General features: G+C 47.8%; 1 protein-coding gene across 1 annotated transcript in view; it reads right to left on the reverse strand.

Annotated features, from left to right (window-relative positions):
* Positions 1–262: 262 nt before the first annotated feature.
* VWC2L (von Willebrand factor C domain containing 2 like) overlaps positions 263–19,618 on the reverse strand; it is a 37,339-nt gene continuing 17,983 nt past the window's right edge. Inside the window, exon 4 of the mRNA XM_010219331.2 lies at positions 263–414. Within this exon, the coding sequence (XP_010217633.1) occupies positions 266–414 (149 nt within the window). The 3' untranslated portion in view covers positions 263–265. The remainder of the gene's footprint in view (positions 415–19,618) is intronic.

The raw sequence follows: 19,618 nt of genomic DNA on the forward strand, positions 1-19,618 counted from the left end.
CTGGAGGTGTCACCAGCCACGGAGCTTGCACAGGGTTGTTTTTTTTTTTTTTTTTTTTCCATCCTTCCCTCCCGCCCCAGCTCCGAAAGAAGCGATCACCGCACCCCTATCCAGCACTGGTAATTACAAAAGCAGAGTAGATACCGAGAGACCATATACATAGTAGGTGAAGCAAGAGGAAAGCGCGTGAGAGCGACAGGGCTTTTCCCGTGCAGTCAGAAGGAGGAACCATCCCTCCAAGGCTTTGCTGGTGACCCCGCGGGCGCTACAGGGCCTGCTTGCCCTGGCACTCGCGCTTGGAGCACTGTGCCGGCTTCCACCAGTCCCCGTTGTGGCAGTGGCAGATGTTGCAGTCGTCCACCTTCACCTCGATGCCAGCGGGGATGATGGTGGTGCCTGCGAAGCAGTTGGGACCTGCAAGCACACATGAGAAAAACAAAGCCTTTTTTCTCTTTTTTATTTTATTTTTTTTATTTTAATTGGGGGTGGGCATGCTATAGGTGCCTGACATGTCTTACTATAGTTATAGGAGGCTGCTTTTGCTCCTACTGGAACAGGACTGCCGGCAATAAAAATAAGAATAAAAATAGCCATGCAATTCATTTGTTTCTCCCGCCACACACACCAATAGAAATGGGACTGGGTGCCCCATGGAGGCCAAGGGGACACTGCTCATTAATCAGCTGCCTACTAATTTGGCATTGCCTCTCTTGTCAGGACTGGCTCTGAGGAGAAGACGAAGTGGATGCTCATCAGGGCAGAGGCACTTTGCTGCTCAAAACTGGTGAGTTCCCACCTCTGCGTGTGGCCAGCAGCCAGGTAATCCCCCTCAGACTGTGGTGGTCACCAGCTGGACCCAAACTCCTGGTAATCCTGGGGATCCCACCAGCTGGGGGGTGTTTACCATGAATCAGCATCAATTTAACAAAAATAATTCATCTCCTACATACATAAGCTTTCTGACAGAATGGATTCTACGAAGGGAGGAATTCCTTCAGTCTGCTCATTAGGGGAAGCTTTTGGTCTATTATAAAATATGAAAGCTGAGGAACAAGTCAGCAAGAATTTTCTTTTTTCCATTCTCGTGAAGGACCTGCAAATACCCCTTGCCCAGCTGCTTCTGCACAAACCTGCTCCTCCTCCCCACTTATTCCTGCATTAGTGCCATGAATTAGTGTCAGAGGCAACAGCATATGGAAAAAATTAGGGCAGCACTGGCAGCACCAAGAAAGCGAGAAGACGTTTGAGTGTCTCACGGTTCATGTACTGCGCCAAAACATTGTGCTCTCATTCTTTGTCCCATTGCATTTCTAAAACTATTCCTCTACGGCACGAGGTGCCCGGGAAAGATGAGGGCTTGTATAAACATGACATTTCCGGCAAGTCATTAGTGCTGAAAATAATAGGATTTAGGACAGTTTGGAATGGGAAGTCAGCTGTTTTATGCCTCCGTCTCTCCCCGAGAGAAGCTGCCGCCTGTGCATGTGCTCGGGCACGCGCTGCCACACGCGGTGCCGGGGCTCGCCTGCCTCGCGCTCCACGGGGCTCCGCGTCTCCTCCGAGCTGCTTCGCAGAGGTCCCTGCCTCCTCCTACCAACCGAAATGTCTTGCAGAACATTTTGAAGCATTTGGGGTTGTTCTGCAGGGCGTTGTTTCCATTAAGGGCCATTGCTGGCTTTGTTTTAGCTGCCCCTGGGCTGTCTCCAGCCTTGCACAGAGCCGCCAGGCCATGAAACACTGGGCCGCGGCGGCAGCACCCAAATATCCCGCTGGCCTCTCCGCCAGCTCCAGCTCTTCCAGGAACCACACCGAGGCTGGAAAAAGCTGAGCTGATGCCAGTCAGCCCTAAGCAAAGTCCCATACCCTGCAGGCCCAGAAAACTCTTGATCTCAGCCCACTGCTAAACTCAGTTCGCAGGAATAAGTAAGTGAGGCTGCTGCCAAGCAAGGTGAGTGGTGGTGCTTGCATTTAGTTCCCATTTCAGTGACCCTCCCCTTTAAGAAATGCCTCTACACATTCTGATTGGCTTTAGACCCTTTTTTATCCTCCTATTAACAAAGCCACCAAAGAAGTGCCTGGGAAGGTGCCTCGATGACTGGTCTAGCAGTTGCTGCAGGTTGAGAGCTGCAGTTTGTGCAGTTAAATCCTGAGTTTTTTCCACTGAGTCGTCTCTAAAACTGAAGTTTGGGCACCACTTGCTGCCCCGATACATTTTTTTTCCCCTGGTGTGACAGCCTTATGCTCACCCTGTGTGTCTGCAAGGCTAAACATACAGAGGTTGGTTGCAACCACCACAACATCAAGTACATTTTCCAGTTTCTTGGATTTTTCTGTTTTGCATCTGCTCATACATCACTTGGCATTCCCAAAGTGATCCCACTTCTCCTCTGCAATTGCTCTTCCTTATCTGAAATTGAAGAGGGACAGGGAGACTTTTTGGTCATGAGATGGGGATTTTTGCAATTGCTGCTGATTTTCCTCCTGCCCTTGCCCCTTTGGAAACGTCTTGCAAGTGATATTTGCTGCAACTTCTCCCCACAGCCAGCATCTTGCAGAAGGCCACATCCCAAGGCCGGGAAGGCTGTGAACCCATTTGTGATATGTCTCTGGCAAGCTCTTGAAATTGCCATCCCCTTGGACGGCTGATAGACCTCGGCACTGGCTGCGCCGTGTTGCTGCCTGCGCCGCTCACAACAGATTTTAATTCTCTGCTTCATGAAGTCTGATGGATGTTGTCATGTTATGACACTCCGAACAGGCTTTTCCATCAGGTGGACTCATTTTCTGCTGTTAAAAGTCCGGGGTCAAATGCAATGGAAATGCCAACAACTGTAGCTGGCTGTATTTAAAGTCAAAGTAAGTGCAGGTACCTCTTAAATCGGATGAGCTGATCGCCTGCCAGCGTCGGGGAGGCAGGGGATGGGCAGGCTCCAAGTAGCCTGCGCTGCACTCCCGGAGAAAAGCCCTTTTCATTAAAACTTAAACACAAAGCTTCCTCTGGAGATTAGGGTGCCAAGGAAAGGGGAAGATTGTTTTCTCTATTGTTGCCCTCCGGCTGCCTGTTAATCATCTTATTTGAGAATCCAATACTGCTGCTACACCCACATGCGTTTTGCAGCCCAAGCCTTCTCCGGGCACTTAACTATCCAGGATTTATGGCCCTGTGAGGCAATTAAGCTTTGCCGAAAGTGCAAGGGAGCCCCAGGAAGCAGCTGTTCTTCAGCCCTTCCTCCTCCTCCCCATGTCTCTTAGGCCCCTTGGGCTCCTTTTCTTCCCTGTTTAGGGAAAAAAAACAAACATTAAACAGCCCTCAGAGATGCCTCTAGCCACAGGATGGAGAGAGGGGAGATGCAGCCATGCAGAGTGGGCCGACGTGATGGAAGAGGAGCCAGGCGAGGGGGATGCCCTAAGAGCATCACCCATGTCTTTGAGGGCTGTGGTTGGGAGGTGCTCATTCATTTTGGAGAAGGAACAAGTAGATCTGCTGAATGCAGCTGCACAGCCCCTGAGGAACTTTCTGGTGACCCTGGGCTTGTACAGAGCTGACAGCTAATCCAGTGACAAAAAGACAAATCAAGCCCCTGGGGGCATTAGGGGGATTTGCAGCCTGTAATTCCCCGGCTGGATTACGTGGCAGAAAGTGGTATCTTTTGATCTGCCTCTTCTTCTCCCCGCCTTGACTCGACCTCTGAGTGTTCCTAAAGCCACGGGGCCCAGGCGTCCTGCCGAGGCCGGCCGAGCTCTGCCCGCCGGTGGCACCGGCCGCGCTCAGGGCCCGGCTTGGCCGGGCTGATGCAGCGCGTCACGAAGAACGGGACAGAACAGCAATTTCTTATTTTTTTTTTGAATTCAAAAGAAGAGGCTGCTCAGAAACCCTTGATGACGTCAAGCACATCAAGAAAGCTATTTATTATAATAGCAGTAGTACCAAGTGGCTTCTCTGGGCAAAGGCTGTCATCTTGTTCTCTGTGAAAGCATCTCCAGCCGTGACTGCAACGCTGCTATGTGAGCAGAACAGTAATAACCATTTTTCCCCTGCTCAGGGGAGACTGATGGCAGAAGTTTGCTGCTCCCGCAGACAGTGTAATGGTGAGACTCGCTTTGCTTAGCATAATTAATACTTAGACAAGACCGCAGCACTTTGGGCTCTTTACGAAGACAACTGTGAACATTTTTAAGGCCATATATCGTGGTGATGCAGACACTGTTAAGATAGGGGCGATGCAGCTCAAAGAGCAGAAACATGTATGTGTCGTTGGTCACAAGCGGTGACAATAAATTTGGCATCCCCGACGGGTGAGCTGGGGTGAACGCTGCGTTCCCAGACCACACGGAGGGACGTACAGCAGCGCCGGGTTTAGCTTTGCGTGTGCAAACAAGCAATAAAAGTCACCCTAACATTAAGCACAGATCACCTGGGGCCAGCTGTGATATTCAGCTTCATCCTGAAGAGCATCTCGCTCCGAACGGTGCTCAGTGCCTGCCCTGGGATCTCTTAGGCAATAGTGCCCTATTTCAGCAGTGATTCTTTCCTCTTGGTTGAAGGCTTGCTGGTGATAACCCTATGTCCTCCTTCACTGCTTTAAGAGCACCCCATCCCTTTGGAGATATTAAGGATGGCTCCAGGAGGCTTCAGCTTAGTCAGTCGATGGATAATACGGCCTAGGAGAGAGGTGCCCTGCTACTCAGTTTGCAAAGGATAGCGAGAAGTGCTGTTTTCCTGGGAGTGGGAATTACATCCTTCTTCCCATAGTATGTAGGCATGGAGATCCCTGCAAACACCCCCATGAACATTCAGGCAAAGAGCTTGAGGAGGCTGATGACTGTTCCAGGAGCTTGTCCAAGAATGGGTGCATTTACCGCTGTCAAATCCAGCTCTTCCCCCATGGTCACAAGCGATCTGGGAGGGCTGTGTGGTGGATTGGAGGAGTCGTTTCACCACGCACAGGGACTTTCCCATGTACCTCCCAGGCTCTGGCTCAGACACCCGAAATCCCGGTCACCTGCCCATCTTCTGGCCCAGGCTTGCGGCACCTTGAGGCTGAGCAGCACCTTTTTTCCACAAGCTCTTCACTGCCCCTTGCCTCCCAGGCAGCTGTGAGCTCCCTGGGGAGCTCGCACAGGAAGTGCCAAGCAGAAAGGAGGACACTGAGGCCCCAGCTCTACTGGTTCGAGCTCCCTAAATCATGATCTGGCTCCCAGTGACAGAGACTGATTTAATCCGCACGGCTCTGCAGTGCGCGCCGAGCCTCACCGACGGCTTGTGATCAGTCTTAATGACGAGCGGCAGGCCCCCAAACAAATTAGGGAGCCGTCCAGAAGGGAATACACCGCATTACTCCTCCTTATTGATGGCACAGTCACTTAGTTTGATGCGGAGACACAACTCCAGGCATCACTAAATACTGCAGCAGAAACGTCTTGGTGCAAGGAAGATCTACGAGCACAATTTAAAAGCAGTCTGTATCGGGCCGGTGACGTCTACCGGGGCGACTGGGAGCAGAGGGGCACGAGGAGACTCTGAACGCTCACTCCGGAGGTTGGATCACATCTCCAGGTCTGTCTGGGAAGGACACGGTGAGGGGGCCCAAGCCCAACATCCACCAACATTCAGCCCTCAAAGTGCCGCCACCATCTGCCTCGTGCAGAGCCGGCATTCCTACCCATTCACACTTAATTTGCCCCTGCATTTTGCAAGTAATTTAATAAAACTGAGCTGGGCCCATTAAAGACAATGCGGTGAGTAGCATACGTCACTTTAAATTAAAGCTCCAGAGAAGCCACAAGTGCCATCCCTGCAAGGACACCGTGGGACAAGGTGCCCCGGGTGCCAGGATTTGCGAGTTCACCCAGCGCTGAGCACAACACGGCCCCCGTCACCACCGCCGACTGTGGAGCGCAACTGCAATGCAGATTAATAGGTAATCAAATCCATAATTTACCTAATCCGCACTCTCTGCTGCCTGAATAATGTCCCCTAATTAAGTGTGTTGTTGAAGTCAAACCACTGGCACCAAAGTCATGGAGGGCCCGGCGCCCAGCATGTCTCAAGATCAGCTCTCGGACAGCGGGAGAGCAAATCATAAGGCTGCAGCTCTGTCCTTATGGAGTTCCTCCCTCTCTTCCCATATTTAATATAAAAATGCAGGTTGGCATTTTCAAAGTCACCTGTGGGATTTGCACACCAAATTCCTATTCATTTTAATAGGCTCTCTGTGTGCAAATACCTTAATCAGCACTGAAAATTTTAGCTTATGTTAAAAATGCATATGCAAGGTACTCAGCATTGCAAAGGAAGCCACGGTGCATATAAAGCAGCTATAGACGTTCTTGGGATCAGGTTTTTTTACCGTGCGAATTCAACACTGATTGAGAAAAACAGCAACACCTCAAATATCACAGTAAACAGCCACTGATTAAGAAATGCATGTTTCAACATTTGCCTGACCAATGTAAAAGGTCTCGCTCTTAAAATTCTCTTCACAGACAACATAGACTTTTAGATGCCTAATGTTTATTCTTAAAAATATAGGTAGATTTTAATGGCAGTTCATGAAAGCTTACCTTCAGGTAAGTAATAGGATTTTAAAAACTTGCCCAAATAAATATTTTCAAAATGAACCTTAACAGCTCTGGAGGTACATTAGTTCTTTTAATCCATCAAACACAACAAATAAAGGTTTTTGCGGGGGAAGTAGCTATAAAATAGATTCATTTAAAATAAATAAATGAATATAGCTACCATTGGAATGCCACAACAAGCAACAACAACACAGGTAAAATCAACAGCCAAAGTTAGGAATTTGAAATAAACAGTTGGGCCTTTCAGAGGTTGAATCTTCAAGCACTTAGGGAGGTGCAGAAATGGGCAGTGAATGGGCAAGAAGTTGACATGGACCGTCCCGTACTACTGAAGCAAAGGGCCACGTATCCACTGATTTCCAGAATATCGGTGTCTCTGCTCACTGATCAGGCATCAAAGGGAAGTGCTAACAACAAAACAGTAGCAACCAGGACCTTATTTTCTGGATCGTTTGAGTTTTTAGCCAACTTCTTTACCTGTTGCTTATGCTCTGTGTGAAAATTTGATGATTTTTATGGCCCATTTTAACGTTTTTATGTCTTTTTTTCTTTAGGAAAAAAAACACATTTGGAGTAAGAATTAAAATAGTATTTCATCCTTAAATGCAGTCAAGGATGATGTATGGAAGAGAGCTGGCTGCACGTCAAACCAACATAAAGCCAGAATTGGTCAGTACAGCTGTGCATGATGTTTTATGTATTTTTTTTTTCATATCAGCCATAAATGAGATGGAAACTGTGATTGTGCCAATTTTGGACAAAATGGTTCTTTTAAAATGCAAAAAGAGAAGAAGAGGGGAAAAAAAGGAATCAGCATTACTACATATTCATGTGAGATTCCCCATTTAAATGTGCACTGAATTAAAAAATATATGTATATATATAAAAAACCAAACCAAAGCACTGCTTGATGTTGAAACTGCAGTGGCTATTGCATGAGGAGGGTCAGACCATTAGGAAAGTCTGTTTAGGCAGGGGTTATTTTTTGGTGAAATGCAGCCACTTGCTGTGTAATTCTCTGCCAAGCGGTGGGAGGGTTTCCAGAGCTGCTGGAGGAAGTCACAGCTCAACGCGAATGTCTCAAACAGGGGCACAGGGAGGACCCACTGGTTGCTGCTTCTTGCCCGAAGAGATGGACAAACTCTCGGGTCTCGCAGCATGTCCAGCTGTGGAACAACTGTAAGCCACGTGTTTCCTTTCCGGGCCTTTCTCTTTGGAGGGCCCATTATGTAACCTGCGTTTAATGGTGTCCATGGCATCTGCGCGGTGCTTTCTAATGGCACCGTGCAAAGAATCAGGCTGCTAATCAAAATAAAGTGAGCAGCGGCGGTTTTGCATGTGAATGGCTGCATTTAACTCGCTCGCCAAATGGGAAAGGATTGCACTTCCCTGCGCTAATAACGCGGGTGCCACTGCAAAATGCATTACCACAATCTGTGCAGGCTTCCACGCGCGGGCAGGTGCCGCGGGATATTATTCCTAAGTGACAGGACGGGATGGCTATTTTGCACCGCAAGGTAGCAGCGAGGAAACAGTAGATTTATGCGGTTCTCCTGCCACGTCCCCCTCCACATCTGCAGAGTGACTCTCGCTGCTCGTCTGTCTAAATTACTTCTTGCTAAGGGAAAGTCACTATTCAGCACTGCTGGTTTCTCGCTGGTTCTGTGTCTGAGCAGCCCACGAGCCGGCGACGGGCCCGGCACACTGTCCCCATGCAGCCCTTGCCCTGGTCTACGCACACAGATGGACAGGCAGGCAAGCCGAGACACCACGAAAATTGAGCTCCTGCATCTCTGGGCATTTTCATGCTCTTTAGTGAGTACTGCCTGCCTTGTTTTGCTTTCATTACTTTTTTTATTCCCCCTTTAGAATTTTTTCTTAAAACTGGAAAGGGGATTTAGACCCTAGAATGGCTACTGAGCTGAGACAAGTTAATGATTTTACAAAATGCTTAAAGAAAATGCTTCGCTTTAAAAGATTGATGTTTCCTATTGTATTTTTTAATGCCAATTAATTACTTAATTCATTAGCAATGTAACACAAGAACAGTCTTTGAAAATCCTGCACTTTGCGTGGATGCCTTTAATTACGGATAATTAAATAGCACGGAAGGACCTGATTATACCTCTGAGCATTTTCTAATCTAGAAAACAAAACGCACTCTTGTACTCTCGAATGCATGCAACGAAAGCTGAACCCAAAAACTATACACAGTTAAGCAAGACAAAACATATGCGATCGAGAAATCCAGACCAGAGCACAACCCAACAACTAAATGAGGGCAGAAGGTCCTGGGGAGGCCTCAGAGAGCTGACCCTCACACCTGAGACCCTGCCAGCACCATAAGTTACCTTTTTTTGCTTTCTCTTCACCCTTTTATTTGGTTATTTATTTTTAACTCCTTCTCTTTATTCCTCTGCAGGTGTCTCCAACGTGCTCGGGAGGTGCAGCACACAAGATCTCATCTGCCAATGTGCCCATGTCTGCCCTCTTCCTCCCCCAGATTCCACGTGCAAGTCTCCAAATGAAGGGAAAACTAAAGAAACGCGTTTGTGAACCTGATGCTCACGCACAGCTTTTCCTGGACCGTGGCGTAGCCAAACAGTGGCGAGTATGGCATGAGCCCATGGAGAAAGCCAGCAGCAAAGCACTCCCTACGTGACATTAAAAAGGTGCTGTGTCTGCAAGCACTTCTATACTGACCACGCTGTGGTGGCTATGGAAAACTCCGGCCCTAACTAATAAGCTAATTTGGGGAATTTTAGCTTTTAGCACTACCAGGATGGTGTGAAGCAGAAAGCCAGCGCTTCACCCCCCACCCCGCAGGGGCGATCTGCCTGCAAATACATAGGACAGCAGGGAACCACGAGGCTCGGTTACTGGCCCTGGCCATTTTCGCTTGTAACAAGTTAATTACAAAGCTATTATGAAAAAAATCTGAGCAAGCCAAATCCGCAGCTGCTGAAAAGCCCTGTCTTCCCACTGAAACAATGAGGCCCGGCCAATTTACGGCAGTCTTCAAAACCAGCTCACAGTGGGAGCTCTCTAGGGAAGCGAGGGGATCAACACAGCTGAGGAAGAACGTGGCTTCTCTGCAAAGCACAGTGAATAAATCTAATTATTACTATTACGGACAGGTCTCATTTTTAATCACAGTTTTCCAAGTCCTTAGTAATTACCATCCGATGTTCCCTACAATGCATTTCATTTTTGCATGACACCGCTTGAAAAGTAACCAAAAATTCTCTCTCGCAGCTTCCCTTGCAGCACCGTGAGGATGCGAGAGCCTCGTGCAGCTCCACGGCGGCGTGTCACACAGCAGCGAGCTCCATTTCCTTCACTGATACATGGCCCCGCCAGCCCGACGCGTGACCCGGCGATCGCGGTGCCGTCCCGGAGCCGCCGGTGCCTGCCGGGAGATGAGGGATGACGCAGCCCGAGGCGACGCAGACCCGGCGCAGGTGAATGACCCGCGGGCCCGAGGGGCCCTCGGACGTCAGAGGTGCTGGCCGTGACTCAGACATCCCCACAGGAGGCTTTTCCAGCTGGCACAGCCCTCACTCTGTTATTTCTAATACCTCCAAATCGAAGCCTTTGCTTTTTGAAGAAGAAAATGTAATTAAGAGTGTAAGTAAGTGCAAACAGCAACACCTATGGGCCTGGTCCTGCAAGGAGTGGAGGATTTCGCACGAGGTGCTGGGTGCACCCAGGTGAGTTGAAGGTGCTGCCTTCAACTGTTGCCAGAAAAGGGCAATTTTAATCCCAAGCTGAGTTTCACTGCTTGCCAAGGCAAGGATGAGAGCTGAGAGGGAGGGAGGTTTCCCATCACAAACCGAGATTGCTGCCCTCCCTTCTCCCCTTTGAATGGGTCTGAGAGGTCAGGGCTGCAAACCTTCTCATTTTAAAACAAATCAGAGCAGTTTGACCGAATCTGGAAAAAAAACCCTCCTCTTTTTTGTCTTTTTTATTTGAAATGCTCTAAATTGTAAAGTAAAGATTCATTTGTAAGGTCTTGTGTCACCCCCCCTCCCCCTTTGAATCAGTTCTTTTCAAAAGCATGAAACTGGGGCATCAGATAGATAGCTTCAAACTTTTTTTCCCACATCTTTTTAAATATAAAAACAGTAAGCCTTCTATAATGACCCTTTTTCCTCCTGGGCTATTTCAGTAAGTCAGCATATTCTGACCCAACTTCTTCTATTCCAGTGTTCTTCAAACAACCCCAACCAGCCACAGTTAAAAAGCCTGAGCCTTGGGAAGCTCAGAGCTCTCGTTCGGTTCCTCACAAGCCACCTCTCTCAGTAGATCAGTGTGCAGGACGTAGGTGCCTTCCATTTTTGGCATACAAGCTCCTGTTCACTCTGTGGAACCCAAACTTTTCTACCACCACAAAACATTCTTATCTGGGGCTAAAATGTGGCTTGCTGTATGTGAAGTGAGTTATAGCAGCTTCAGTTGGTTGTGGGATGCTCTGCTCCCTATCTTTTTTTCTTCCTTCCAAGTACTAACCTGTGGTATTTCCGATTTCCAGAAATGGGCAAAAGTGGAAAACGGGCTTTCTAGAGTTTACAGGAAGACAATAAACCTGGGGACCCCCTCATACAGCAGAAATACAGTAGTTTTCACGCAGGTTAGACTGCACGTGAGGAGGATATAAGAGCATGGGGAGCTCTAAGGGAAGTTCTGTTATTTCCCAGGAGATAAATGCAACTTGCCTTTGATATCTTTTGTCAAGGGGAAAGTTAAATCATACATTCGTGTACTTCACACATTCCCTGAACTTGTGCAAATGCATCATGAACAAGGCACCCCCTCTGGATCTATATTAGTTAGAGAGGCCTGACAGTCTTTGGTGTTTCCCAGCTGTTTTGAGGACTTCAATCTCATTTCATGAGTGTCTGTTGTGAGCAAATTCTGATTTTTTTCGGGTTTCCCTTAAAGTTTCAAAAACCTGTGTGCCGGCAGAAATGCCAAGGAAATAGAGGGGCTACCCCCTTCTACATGAGCAGAACAAATCAGCAGCATCTCTTCCGTGTCTGAATAACACTCCATCCCCTCACCTGGACACGTGCTGTAACAAAGTGTGGGTTCCTCTGGCAAGTTCTTGCAAACTTATTTTCCTTCTCCTCAGAAGAGTCACTGTCAGCAAATCAGGGGATAGAGGCGAAGAAAAATGCACCTTAAAAATATTTCCTTGTCTCTCCAGCCAAACTGATGGACAAGTCTGCAAACTTAACAGGCTAGGATGATGTGTAAACATATAGTAATATCCAGCATGCGACTGCTGCAATGACTTCACTCGTACTGGTGTGCAGGTGTAGAAGAGACAGAAATGATGGACCCTACCAAAGGAGCAGAGAGGATGGAGGGCTTAGAAAAGGTAGGCGGAGAGAAAGGAAGCAGGAGAAGAAAACTTCTAAGTGCCTTTTTTAATTCTAAGTTTTCTAAGACTTGCTTAGCTCTAATCTTTAATTCATACTTTCATTATCGTCTCTCTGGAAAGTCTGTCTTTAATGTAAAAAGAGCAGCTCAAAAATCAATTCTGTGACAGAAGTCAACCCCTCGTTACAGGTCCTCTACATATATGTAGGCTCCAATAAAAGAAGCATTAAACATTCATTAAATTAGAAACACACAAAGACAGTGCCTGCCACTCTTCTCATACAGATATGCCTAATAACCCCAACCCTCTCGAGCAGCAAAACCAAACCCAGCTCTAATCCTTTTAGAAGGCCTGACCATGCAAAACACGGCAGCTTCGTGCAATTTGCCTGTGCGTCACCTGGAGAGATTGGCTGGCCAGATCCTCAGCTAGAGTAAATCAGAGTAAAGCAACGTTGTCAGCACTGCACCACGGGACACCGGCTCAGGATTTGGCTCCAGGTCTCTCTTGCAGCAAAATGGTTTACAGTAACATAATTGGATAAAAATGTCACTTGCACTCTTTTAAATTATACCAAGAATCTGATTAGAGGGGGAATAAGTAGCAGCGCGCCTGTTTTAATTTCAGTACTGCCTGCACTGTGCGTGTTCTGCAGAAGAAACCCGTTTCACAGCCTGACTCTGGGATCTTGTTCCCCTCAGGCCCAAGCCCACCCCCTCTCCTAGGAAATGCTGCCGTGACAGTGGCGGCGTTCAAACCACCTCGGTGGCAATTTGCGCACGCCGATCTCTGCACCCTTTTCCCTGGTGCAGAATCTCTGGTGAGCAGATGCTCTTTCATAGACAATTCTGAGTTTGAGGAACACCGCAGACCGCGTCATGTGTTTCTCACATCCCTGTGAGCTGTGTCCCCTTAACGACAGCTTTGGAGCAGGTCCCATCCAGCAAATGACTTCTCACAAGCCTCCTTAATCCCCTTCTCTGTGGCGCCATCAGCCGTTTCGAGCTCTCCTGGCGAAGTACAGCAGGGGTAGAAGTGTGGACATGCGGTTGGGACCTTGGGAACAAATTCAGGAGAGCAGATTTCAGTCCCTTCCTCGCCTTAGACTGCCTGGCAGAGTCTTCTCCTGTTATACATGGATTAACCTTTCCCTGCTTGGCGGGCATGTGCTGTGGGAAGCACCACAACCGCTTGGGGAGCACCGAGCCGAGCTGGAAGCCCGCGGCTGCCGGCCCTGCCACGGCAGCGCTTCCCGGATTGTTTTCTTCCCAGTTGGATCCCTGTTGCTTTTACGCTATGTGGTCCAGCAGTGTCCGCTCCGTGCGAGCACTGAGCTGTGTGATAGAGTTAATCACATTAAGCGCTGCTCAGCTCATGCCTTTCTTGTTCTCCAAAGAGAGGCTTTTCCTCTCCATCTCTTCTTTCAGGCTCTCCTTCTTGTAAGCTTCAGGAGATGGCAAATTCAACCCCTTAATATTATCCAGTATAAGGATGGCTAATTTTGGAAGGCTTCATTTCCATACACCTTCCAAAGCCTTTCACCATTGGTAGGTGGCTCTTCCAGATGCCGTGTCCCCAGGGAGGAGGTCATGATCTTACCAGCCAAGTATTTGTGCACATGGATGATCCAGCTTCCAAAAGCAGAGGCAGGGCTAGCTCTTTCAAGCTACTCACCTACCTTCCTCTCATCAGTGAATTCGGCACCTCTGAGCCTTTAATCACATGGCCCAAAGCTGTGGAGGTCAACGAGCTCCACTGAAAATCAATTACAGTGAAATTACTTCCTTTTAAAATAGTAAAGCACATACCAACGTATCTTGCTAGTGCAGTGGCTACTTGGCCCAAATGTACCATCTTGTCTTCAGTCTTAATCTTTTATGAGCTTTTAAATAAATCCTTTTTTCCTCCACCGGTAATCAAATCATTCCTTTAATTGAGCTAGCAGGGAACCACTGTTTACATTCTTGCTGGTAAAAATGAAAGAACAGCCAACAAGCAACGGGAAACCCCATCCTTTTTAGTCATTTTTCTGAAATTTTCCTTGGCAGGCAACCTTCTAAAACCATTGATTTTCCTAGGAACGAAGCCTCTGGTGTACTAGGCTTTGCCATGGCAGCGATCACGACTGCTTCTACAAACACTGGGAAAATGGAACCAGGCTCCTGAGCTGGGAGGACGGTGGAGGCAGCGGCCAGCGAGCGCTGGGCTAGCCCTGCCAGGAGACCAGCAGGTCCTGCACGCTTGGCCCATCCGGACAGGGCGAGGTGGCCGAGCACACGAGCAGCCGCGGGGCGGGCAGAAACGCTCCATGGGACGGACGTCACGGCCTGGCCACGGCAGCAGCTTCGGGAGAGGTCTGCGGCCTCCAGCAACGTCGTCTTCTTGGCTGGTCACAAACAACTTGCATCTGCACAATCAATCAGCAAATTGCATAGACTTTGACTGAAGGGGGTTTTACTGCAATCTTAAAATCTGGCCATTTCAGGACTTCCTGAAATAAATTAGAAGAGGATTTTATTTAGTTTTTTTTTTCCTAAAGGAATTTCACACATGGCTCCAAACCACTGTTTTCCATAAAGTAAATGAATTGGAAGTCTTCTCTTGTCCTCTTGCCACATTTTCTTTATCATCTTTATCTCGCAACAAGTTGTATATAACCAAATGGCAGACAAAACGTCCCCAAAACTTTCCATTTTTTTTTCCTCAAACTTTATTTTTTTTTTCCATCGCTTATTGATTATTTTGTGACCAATCACATTAGAAGCAGATGCTTTCCAAAACAGTGACCAGGAGATTCAGTGATCAAAATCTTGCTGATAAATAGCAAGCTACATTTATGCAATAAATAACAGGTAACTTAATATCCAGGGACTGGATTATTTGAAAAGCTTGGCACATTTCAAGACATGAAATAATCTGGAACACCAGACACCACATGGAAAAGCTCTGTTTGTCAACAGGGGTTAACAACTTCTACTGCTTGCAGTGGTTAATCCACTGTCTTCACTAACACACAATCATTTATGTTTATATGGCACCTTTTGTCACCCCAAATGCCCAAGAGTTCTGCAAACGAAGCACATTACATTACACTGTCCCCCAACACGGTACCTGGGCACTGACTTGGTCTTCCTGAGTCAGGGAGAAGAGCTCTGTTCATTGCCTGAATGAGCAAAATCACCTTCCCTGGAGCCTAGATTCTTCTCTGAGGTCTGCCCACCCGAGTAATAACCAGTATTAACCCTGATTAACCTATGGAAGGAAATGAGATCAAATGGCTGAAGGAGTTAGCAATGCAGTCAGTTAATTAACCTGTTCTTACAAGTGGAGAACAAGGGTCAAATGTAAATGGGGACTCAGAAGAAACTTCGAGACTGTGAACTGCTCTGTGGTGTCTTTTTTTGTGGAGGTCTTCAGACACACCATGACCCAAGAGACCTGCCAGGGTGCTCAGGAAGAGTCTTGGAGCTGGATGCTGAGAAGAGGTGGTGAAATCAATGAGTGTGAAGGGTCGGATTCATCCTCACCGACACGCCGAGCCTGTCCTCACAAGCAATGAGGGGGCCTCACCACCTCCCAAGAGTCTGGAAGGAAAGAACCAGACCAGGAAGCCTTCTCCAGCCTCCTGGCAGAGGGCCACCACCACCACGAGCAGGATGGTGAGCACAGGAGATGCTTCAAGGTGGATGAGAGCCTTGCCTGCCGACTCCCTGTCCACACTTACCCAGGTTGTCCATCACACTCCTTCCTCCCCATGCCACCACTAGTTGCCCTGCTCCTCTACAGCAGAGCGTACCCAAAGCAACGCGGAGCCAGACTGGACAACTTTGCAGCTGTTGAGGGATTCAAAAATATCTGCATGTGAAATTCACCCTGGAACAAATGCGAAGCCTGTTTATTTGTTAACGGAAAGGCCGCCCTCAGCTTCTACAGGCTTTAGAAATCCTATGGGGTTTTCTGGGCAAAACACACTCTGTTACAGGAGGCGCAGTGCAGGGTGCAGCATGCCTATTTCAAATTAACTCACACCAAAAAATAATGAGCAGCAAGTTTATATTCTCAGTAAATTAAGAGAAATGCTTAGGTAAAATGAGGCTTGATATGCATGGAAATAAATTATTATACTTTCTTTTGTGCTCATGCCCTCAAAGATGAAGATATTGGTATAAAATTATTAATATTTATAGCATATTAGCATAAATACCCACAGCAGCTATGCCTGAAAACATCCTATTTTTAACCTGGGTAAAATCTGTTGAAGGTTGAGGGTTTTTTTTGGCTTGTGTGTGGCGGGCAGGATCAGACCCTTTATTCTGAAATCTGTATCAACTGTGATAATTTAAAACTTTAATTAAAGACTCAGTGACAGCTTATCTATGAAACGTCTTTCTGCTGCCCAGTATTTCATCATGAATGTCTCCAGAAGCCCAAGTTAAAGTGAGTAACACACGTGCCAGGAAGTATTTCACTGCGGACACGTAAGCTTTTATCTGTCTTGTTGTGTAACTAATTCTTTTGTTGAGGGTTGGTGGCATCAAAAATTAAATTAAAAGCTACGCCAGACCCCCGAACAAAAATTTATAATGCTTATTTGGTTCATCCCTCAAGAAAATGAAAATGCCAAGGCAAAGTCTAATATTTTAGCAATTGCGTTAATGTATGTGTAAATGGGTGAAGGCGCCTTTGAAATGCTCTGAGAAGAATTTCACACTTCAGAGAGGGGGAAAAGTTAACAATTCTATTGCGGCATTTATTGGATTTTTAAAATTAATTTCTCTGACACAGCTGTGCCATAAAATCCCCCACAATGATGAATTTTTGCTAATGCTGAGATTATTTTTGGAAACAATTCTGAAGGAGCACTTTGTAAAATCAGGAGAGCAGAGGCCCGCGGGAGCCTCGGGTTGCCCTTTGCTTGCCTTCCCTCACCTCTTGCCTTCCCCCAAGCAGCAAAGATTTGTTTAATTTGAAATTGCATCTGGCTGCTTCTTCCACGGAGCAGAGAAATTGCAGAAGACGCCGCAGTGCCACGTAGCTCTATGAAGCTGAGCCCCACAGAGCAGCGGGCAAAGATCACCAACACGAACGGGGAGGAGGGACCACCCGAGGGCTGGAGAACATCTTGGCTCCCTCCCAGAAAGGGCAGAGTGCGGAGCTGGCTCCAAACAAATCGTTCTAGGCATGGGGAAATGCAGTCAGTTTTTGCCCTTTGTGCACACCATTTCCCACTATCTGTAGACCTCAGTGAAGATGAGGAGCTCATACGATCTGGACAACAGGTTAGGCCTGATTAAAAGACTTGGGGATGCCCCCTCCATCTTTTCCAGACCTCACCAAAAGGTTGAAGGAGCCCTCAAGAACTGGGTGTGAAAAAGCCCTTTAACATCCCCATGTCCAGAAATACCGTGACTTGGGCCCTCACTCCCTCCAAAAGCAAGGCAGAGCCTGTCACCCCGGAGAGAAGCCTTGGGGTGCGATAAGCAGTGAGAGATGGGTCACGAAACATGACTCCAGCTGGGGGACAGGCGTATTTCAGCGTGTGGTACCACACACAGCCTGGGGAGAGGCAGCCGTTGTCTCCATCGGCGCAGGTCTCACACCGGTTACCATTAAGTCCACAGCTCAAGGGCTGCAATGGCAGCGGCAGGCGGTCTTCACAAGCGCGCAAAGATTTGGAAATGAAGAGTTAAAGGTGAGGTGAGAAGGCTCAGGGACGTAAAGGCGACACCACTGAAGCGGGTCTAGCCCTCCATGGAGCTGGACTGGGGCCTCCTGGGGCATTTTTGCCGGGCAAGGCTGCACCGCGCTGGCTTTGGCGTGAAGCAGAGCGGATAGATGTTCTCCCTGAGCGGCACGGAACCCCGCGGGGCAGGAGGGATAGCACGGACCACCGCAGTCATCGGCTTGATTTTAACAATTACAGGCACATTTTAGATCACTTAGAGGACAGAGTTAACATTAGCTGACACACTTTTGTCTGGGGAAGTCACAATGACTAGGAATAACAACTCGGGGCCATAATTTTGTGGTCTGTCACTACCAGGAAACATAAAATCCAGTGACCTTTCATCTCTGAAACAGAAATGCTGCACAGCACCTGGAGCCATCACCCTTAAAATTTACTCTGACAAATTGGATCATGGGACATAAGGGGAAAAAAATACTCTCCCTCCCCTACCCCCAAATTTTAGCCTCCCAGTGAACTCTGCCTACTCTACACATAATGAGGTATCACTTGCCTGGCGGAACAAGGAGCCCAAGCTACACTGCGTTTAGGAAAGCACAAGATAACAATTCCATTTCTCTTGACAATAAGGAATAAATCTCCAAAGCCACTTGTCCAGACTCTTCTTAAATGATGGTAGAGGACGAGAATTGATATTGGCTTTTTATGAATCTTCAGGTCAGGTATGTTAGAATCAACAGATTTTTGCATTAACCTCACTGCTTCATAGCACTTTTGCCCTTGGCAAGACATAATTAAGGAAGGCACAGAAATCTATCTGAATGCATCGAGAGGAAATTATTCTCCACTTAATGGCAGCAACAACTAAGCGAGCAGACAAGCTACCCTGCTAGCAAAGCACCACAAATGATTCAGGGCCCTCTTTCAAACCAAAGCAACCGCGTTCTTCACCATTTTCCTCATTTTTAGACTTTTCAAAGGAGGATTTGCACTACGTGTTGCCCTGAGGAGTAACACTATTTTATTCCACAGCTGTATCCCTAGAGCTCTTCTGGCTGCCAGTCCAAAATGCTGACCACATGGGTCAAGACTAAGCTAAACCTTTTCATCATAGCAAGACTTTGCACTGCAACAGTCTGCACTGCTTTGGCAGAAGGCAAAAGCTACTGCGCGGAAGGGGAGAAAAAAACCCCAAAACAAACAAACAAAAAAATCACCCCAACAAATTTAAGAAAAAAAAGGAGAATTTGCCTGGTGAAACAGGCCTGCCAGATACTGTTATCTTCAGGATTTGTGAAATGGATCTTTAATTGACTGGCTGTAGTGGAAAACCAAAAGATACAATCATGATCTCCAGATGAGTAGACAGGTTAAAGTCCTGGGTTCCTCATTTATTAGGATGCGTCTGAGAGACTTGCAGAGGAATAAGACACAGCAATGTCTTATGTTCTTTTGCCTGCATGGAGCTCCTGACGTGTGAGAAGGCAGCGAGCGGGGAGCGCAGCGGCGGAGCCGTGCCCAAGAGGAACAGTCACACTCGCTCCTCGCGTTCCCTGCGTCAGCGGAGGCTGCTCCAGCACCTCCAGCCTATCTTGGCGCTTACCTATTTCTATCACTTTGGTGCCTTTCCCTTAGTTGAGTGTTTTATTTGTGAAGGCTAAAGACAAAATTGCAAGTCCTGGTCTGATCCTGGCCAGCTAGCCCAGCAGCTCCGTGCCCAGCTGGAGGTCACCGTTATCCCCACGGCAGTCACAGACACGGAGACCCGGGCAGCGCTCCGTGCCACCACGCTCCTCAAGCCATGCAACACTCCTCCCGCACCACCTCCATCCAGCCACGCTCAAGGTATGAGGATTAAGCTAAGCACCGCGCATGCAATAGGAAAGCAAAGGCCAACACGGGCTGTGTCCGTCCTGCTCCGCACGAGCCTACGCTGACGCGAGGGCCACCAGGACAGCGGGTGCTGT

The sequence above is a fragment of the Tinamus guttatus genome, unplaced genomic scaffold (genome assembly GCF_059628265.1).
Source record: "Tinamus guttatus ecotype Peru unplaced genomic scaffold, ASM5962826v1 Tinamus_guttatus_pri_ptg000197l, whole genome shotgun sequence".
In the NCBI taxonomy this organism is placed as follows: Eukaryota; Metazoa; Chordata; class Aves; order Tinamiformes; family Tinamidae; genus Tinamus; species Tinamus guttatus.